This window comes from Belonocnema kinseyi, chromosome 7 (assembly GCF_010883055.1).
Source record: "Belonocnema kinseyi isolate 2016_QV_RU_SX_M_011 chromosome 7, B_treatae_v1, whole genome shotgun sequence".
Lineage (NCBI taxonomy): Eukaryota > Metazoa > Arthropoda > Insecta > Hymenoptera > Cynipidae > Belonocnema > Belonocnema kinseyi.
The window spans coordinates 125,410,445-125,417,476 of record NC_046663.1 but is presented as its reverse complement, the minus strand read 5'-3'; the positions used below and the strand labels follow the sequence as shown (position 1 = coordinate 125,417,476).

General features: G+C 32.5%; 1 protein-coding gene across 2 annotated transcripts in view; it reads right to left on the bottom strand.

The window, feature by feature from the left end:
- Positions 1 to 7,032, bottom strand: part of LOC117176803 (28S ribosomal protein S36, mitochondrial) — an 81,793-nt gene that overhangs the window by 10,651 nt on the left and 64,110 nt on the right. The window contains exon 4 of one of the 2 annotated variants that reach the window (XM_033367115.1): positions 6,911 to 6,934. The exons of the other annotated variant lie outside the window; for it this stretch is intronic. Coding sequence (XP_033223006.1) covers positions 6,926 to 6,934 — 9 coding nt within the window. The 3' untranslated portion in view covers positions 6,911 to 6,925. Of the gene's footprint in view, positions 1 to 6,910; positions 6,935 to 7,032 lie in introns of those variants that run through there. 2 annotated transcript variants of the gene reach the window in all.

Sequence of the window (7,032 nt, the reverse complement as noted above, 5' to 3'; positions counted from 1 at the left end):
TCATTTAATTATGAATTTCGCGAAATTCATGATCAAAATTTAGAAATTTCAATCTAATTGGATCTTGAAGATAATTGTGAATATCAGAACGCAATTTTTTGAAATTTCAAGAATAATTAACGATGCTAAGTTTGAAAATTTTGAGTACGTTTTCGAAAACGAGACAATATGAAAATTTCAGGATTTCAAATGAGTCATTTTATGAAATTAAGCTCCTAAAAATGTCGTTTTCAAATGTTCCAGCAGTGAGCCATTCACTTTATCCCAAAAACAGGTCTGTGAACACGATAACTTTTGAAAAAATTAATCTATTACATTGGACTTTGTTACACTTGCTTAGTGTCCTAAACTAAAGGTCAAGTTCGTTAGCCAGCCATTTTGGATAAAAATTCAAGAAGTGGATACATTTTGAATATTTTTGAGACCACTTTTTTCAAAATTCGAAAACTCTCTGGACGGTTATTCATAGTATTCAAAAAATTTAACAATTTATGAACATTTTAAGCCAAACAACGCATGACATGAAAAAAAGTCATGAGAAGGAAAACTTTGCTTTATGAAAGCCCAACAAGATTATGATAACAACTTTTTTAATTTGGTCGAAAAGTTGAAAATTCCAAATTTGATCGTACCAAAAATGTTTAAAACCACATTTTTTCAAGATAAAAAAATTCTATGTATGGTTGTTCATAGTACTCAGAAACTCAAACAATTTATCCCCATGACTTTTTTCCACAAAAAGAAAATTATCAGAGTTAGAGCATTTTAAAATCCAAAAAGAAACAAACTAAAATGAACATTTTAAGCCAAAAAACGCATGATATGAAAAAAATTCAAGAGAAGAAAAACTTTACTTTTTGAAAGCTCAATACGACTATGATAACAACTTTTTTAATTTGGCCGAGAAGTTGAACACTCCAAATTTGATCGTACCAAAAATAATGAAAAATCCAAAAATTCCATTTTTTGGTCAAACTATGCAAGATACGCAAAAAATGAAACAGCTCAAATCGCGCGCCCTGGAAAGAACTATATATTAAGAATGAATCACTTTTCGATATAAGCAACGAAAAAAAATGAGACAAAACTAGTTCATCCAAAAAAGAGCTATAATTTTTGATAAGACACGTAGTTTTTTCTTTACTCGCAAAAAATAACATTCTAAATAAAAATATTAAATTTGTTTGAAAAAACGACACAAGGTATGAACGTAAATTACCGGACAACAGTTGTTCGCCTAAAAAGGTCTATTAATTTATTATTAATCATTCTTCGATAGGACGAGTAGATTTTCTTTTAATCTGAAAACATAAGATTAAAAATTAAAAAATTAACTTTTTGGAAAAAGCACAGAAAATACGAAAGAGGACATAGGCTCCTATATAAGAACCTATTAGGTTCCTGTATTAGACCCTATGCGGATGCACAGTGGTTTTTATTTAATCGTAAAAAACAATATTAAAATTTTTTTACATTATAAAAACAAGGAAATAAGAATTAGTATGATTCAATTTTTATGCATATTATGAATTGTAATGATATACATTTATTAAAACGATACATGTTTCAGAGCAGCTTAGTATACAATTAAAAGCAAAATAGGAAACAAATACAAAAATAATCATGATAAATACAATTTTCTTTTTATTTTGCAACTTTTTAATAAGTAATCCCTGGCAGAGTTACATAAAAAATGTATTATAATTAATATAAAAGTGTTGTGTATAATGTAGAAAAGTTGACATGTTGCACAAAATCGAGTGCGAGGCACGAGATACGTGATGAGAATGTGTTCGTTAAAGCCAAAAGATCTTTAACAAAAGAGGGCCAAAATAACAAAAATTACATTTGTCGACCCGTTCACCTCTAATTTTAAAGGTCTGTCCCCAATGCGGAAGAAATGCAAAGACTAAGCGCGGAGTGCGATTGCCATCAGTCGCGTGCCGTAGGTGCGCTCGAACTCTCGAGCTAACCTTTTTTAACGAAAGAGAATTCACAATCACAAAATTACAGTGGTGGATGTTTTAAGTCTTAATTTTAAAATGTTTGTGCAAGAATGTACGAAAATATAAAGGCTGAACGCGTAGCGCAAGGTAAATACATAATCAAGCGCGAAGAGCGATATAAACACAACACCGAGCGCGAATCGCGAGAACCAACAGTCGTGCGCCCTAGGCGCGCTCAAACAAGCTAGCCGCGCGTGCAGTGCGCGATGAGAATGTGCCCGCGTAATGGACAGATTTTTTATTCTTTAAGGGCATGTGACACAGCTAAATACCTATATTACCGACCACAGTTTTTCAGTTCACTGAATGTATTTTTGAACCTAAGAACTTTTTTTGTAAGTAAAATATCGACCTGAAACTTTGGGAAATGTATTAGAGTACAATAAAGTACGTTTAGGTGCTGCATTTTGGTAGGAACTTCACTGAAAATTATTTAATCTTTTTTCTGACCCTCAACATTTTTTTAACGTTCGAACTTTTTTTATACATAAAATATCGGCCCCAAACTTTGAGAAATGCAAAAGCCGAAAGAAAACTACGTTTAAGGACAAAGCTTAATAATAAAAGATGTAAAAAAATATATTTCAACAATCAATTCCAACGGCATCAGCCGGTAACGTTGTACACGAAAATACGAACCCTCTAGAGCCTCGTGTAGTGGCCGCCAGGTTTCGTATTTTCGTGTACAACGTTACCGGCTGATGCCGTTGGATTTGATAGTAGAAATATATTTTTTTACATCTTTTATTATTAAGCTTTGTGCTTAAACGTAGTTTTCTTTCGGCTCTTGCATTTCTCAAAGTTTGAGGCCGATACTTTATGTATAAAAAAGATCGAAAGTTAAAAAAATGAAATGAATTTTTAGTGAAGTTCCTACCACAATGCAGTACCTAAACGTACTTTCTTGCACTCTAATACATTTCCCAAAGTTTCAGCTCGATATTTTATTTACAAAAAAAGTTCTTAGGTACAAAAAAACATTCAGTGAACTGAAAAACTGTGGTCGGTAATATAGGTATTTAGCTGTGTCACATGCCCTTAATTCAGAACATTGAAAATTATGTCGTGAATTTATATATTTTTTAAATTAATATTCGAGCAGCTCAATTTATGAAAAATTAAAATGATTTTGTTTAGTTAAACTGAATATAATTAGACAATTTTCAATTAAAACGTGTCGAAAGCCTCTATTTTATATGGGAAAATTATTGATTGTTTGAATTTAAACAATTTTAAGCTTTAATATTAAGGGATACAAATTTTAAACAGTTTTATTTTGAGTGCTTTAATTGGCAGTTCAATTTTTATTCAATCGAATCATTGAATTTTCAGCTTTACCGGTTTTTTTATTGCAATGACCGTAAAAAATGCTTGCAAACCGAGAAATGACCGTTCATTTTTTCCCGTGAATTCGTTTTTAAAATGGCCTTCGGGAGGTGTACTATATACGATTGAAAATAATTACATTATTTTCGTCTAAGTAGTAGTGCGATATGAAATGGATCATGTAGTTTTCATTTTATCCAAGTATTTTATTTAAAAAACAGTTTTTCGTTAAAATACTGTTGACCAAATCTCATTTAAATCATGCAGTCCGGGGGGTCACGTGTTCAGAATTAGATTGTCTATGGCAAATGCTTTTTACTTAAAAAAAAAGCAAAGAAGTATTTCTTAAATTAACATAAGACATTTCTATATTTTATACGAATGTTTGAAATTAAGCAATAACTACCATTTTTTATAATTTTTTATTTTTTGTGCATTATGCATGAATGTGAAGAACTGAATAAAATGAAATTACGAAAACCTTAAAATCTCAAAACTTGCACAAAAAGGCAAAGTTAAAAAAAAAATGTTCTCCCAAAAAACAAAAAAATATAAAATTTATGATACGTAGGCAACTATGTCAGTACCTAATATTTCGAAAAAAAACTAGGGGGGAAAGAAAAAAGAGGAGAAAAATATGAAAGAAAAGTCCAGTTCAAAATTTATACCTTGCCAGACAAAGTGCTGTATACTTCTGCTGAACCTGCAGAAATACCATCGTCGAGATCGACAAAGCACTTGACAATGGCAGATGCCACCTTGTCATCATAAACGCTTGTCATGCAAGGGTTAATCACGCTACTCATTATTCACAGAAAGAATTGCTAAAGAGCTACACTTAGTACAAAACTGTCTGCAAAAATAGTTAGAATTGCGGTAAAATAATTTCGAAAAATGCCAGCGAAAAATTATCTCGTGGAGATAAAAGGGCATTCCCCGGAAACAGAAAACAAAATGTAGTCAGCCTCCCAGTAGCAGTGTTGCCAGATGAGTTTCACGTTTTCCCCCCAATACTGTTACTATTTCAACCCAAATCTTCCTATGGCCGAACTGAAAATCCCTATATTTCTCCCTATGTAATTATACTCGATTTTGAAACGCTGTTCAAGCCGCGGTTACACCTCTGTTTGAAAATGTTCGTCTTCTCACTCTACAATATGAGGATCCCATAAATTAGTCTAATTTGACACATTTTACCCTGAAAATGTGTAGAATGAGACAGACTTATGTGAACGTCATATGGTAAAGTGAGAAGATGAACATTTTCCAACCGAGGTATAGACGTAACTTCATGCTGTTTCACATCTCGCGAATTTTCAGGCTATTAAGGCCATGTATAAGTCACGTGACATGGCGCTTGTAACGATATTTTACAGTTTTATGCATCACTTTAAAAAACTTACAATTAAAATTAATTGTTTTTCGCAGATAAACGTAAAGAAAACGATAAGGAACGTTTATCTACGAGCTAAAATGTATTTGCTCTATTTTTTTTTAATTGAGGTGCCTGAAAAAATGAAAACCAGTAATGTAGGAATTGGACAAGTAATCCATAGCCGTAAGTTAAACCAGATTAAACTATATTTTCTATAGTACATATATAAAATTCAATTCTTTAATTATATATTATAGTTGTCATTTCATATTAAAGCAGAACAATTATCAAAAGAAAATAAAATTTTTGATAAACTTAAAAAAACGTAATATTCAAGTGCATCATTCCATTCTTCCTAAGGCATCCAGAACATCGTCATCAAATTCACTTTGATACATGGCTTCGCTGTTGAACTTCTTTAACATTTTGGCTGTTGGTTCAAAATTGTTGCAAGTATTCGGCAGTAGATACCTGATTCGCAAAATATCAGCAGTTTTGGTTGCCATCCTGTTTCTCAATTTATCTAAAATGATATTAACAATAGAAAAAGCTCTTTCTACAGTAGCGTTGGAGAAAGGTAAACTTAGAAAAGCAAGAGCTAGCTTGGAAATGTGCTCGAAACGCTTACATCCTCCAGCGTCAACGTTTTCATTTACTTGCGCCCAAAACTCATCTGAAGACTTGTCACCAATTTCTAAGCGATGAAGTAGATTCCATTGTTTAATCGTTTCTTCTACATCAAGACAAACTGCTTTAACCGATTTTGCGAGTTCGGTTATGTCTTCTTTGTTCTGACGAGTAGCCATTTCAGGTGCAAAGAGACAGATTTTTTCTAAAATCTTGGTGTTGTTTGGAATCCTTGCTTGCAATTCTTCTGTCAATTTGATTAAAAAATCTCTGCACCTTTGCTTCCTAATATGTAGAGTTTCAGGATCGCATTGATTGCTTAGTTCATTGAAGTAAAATCCAAAATTAACGCAATTTACAGGCATTAGATGATCTTGAAATTTAAAGCTCGACAAATCTTGCGCCTTTAGCAATTGATGTGGAATTTTTTTTTTTTTGAAAGTCGAATATAATAGATTGTTGAGATCCTGAAGTAATTTCAATGGTTCTACAGATTCTGACTGGAAAAGTTTATTTAAAGAAATCACATCTTTTAAAGCGTAACGGAAAAATACCAAATACAACTTATTTTCAATACAACGACACATTTGGTATAATGACTCAGCTTTGAAGCCTGGGTCTCCTCGTTCTGAAATTCTGTATGTATTAAAGTGTAATTCCAAGACATCCCACTGATCCAGAATCGTATCAATCGCATTTAGTGTTCCTGATAATTTAGCTATTTTTCTTGGATTCGAGTCAGCTATAATTTTATGTAATCGGTTGTAATCGATGTTTCTTTCCGTGCTTTTTGAAAACCAGGAATGACATTCTTTGACGAGAAAGTCTAGGTTTTTTGGTAAAATATCACAAGCTCGCTCAGCACAGAGGTGTAAGGAATGTGGAACACACTTTATCGTTACAAGATGAGGAATAATCTTCTTGAGTTTGGATGAAACAGAATTATGTTCACCAGCCATTGCGTTTGCGCCATCAATTCCAATTCCGAGGAGTTTATCCAATGTAAGGCCGTCTTTTTGGAGCTGTTCTTTTAAGCTGCTGGTCATCTGTTCTGCTGTCCCTGAATCTAATTCCACAAGCCGATAGAATGTAGTACGTACTTTACGGAAATTTTTGCTAAAATAGCGGATCATAATGCACATTATTTTTTTCGTGTCTACAGTTGTGGTTTCGTCTATAATTAGAGAATAATGCGAATTTCCTATATCATCTATAAGATCGTCCAATAAGCATGGTGAAAGTACATTAAGTATGAGAGCAGTACATTTGGAACGATGTAGTTTTACATTCTTCAGCGTTTGAGAGTCTTCATCTAAGCTTTTAACTACTTCACCCAAATGATTTACTGTATTAATGCTGCAATGTTCAGCAATGAAAGCAGCAATCTTTAGTTCAACTTTTTTTCTTTTGTCGTCGATTGATTCTTTAGTGAACTTCGTCATTTTAGGGGTCTTTTCGGTATCATTAGACTTCGCAATATTTTGCTCATGTTTCTTTGTTGTTGCGTGCGCTTTAAGAGACTTATGGTGTGCTATTAATTCGCATTTGCAAACTTGGCAAAATGCTTTCAAACTATCACCTGCGTACGGCTTTAAACAACCTAAAAATGAAATGAAATCCAAAATACTAATTATTTTCAAAATTTTAATTTTTAATTATGATCTCATTATATTCAAAACCGAAATTTAGTATAATATA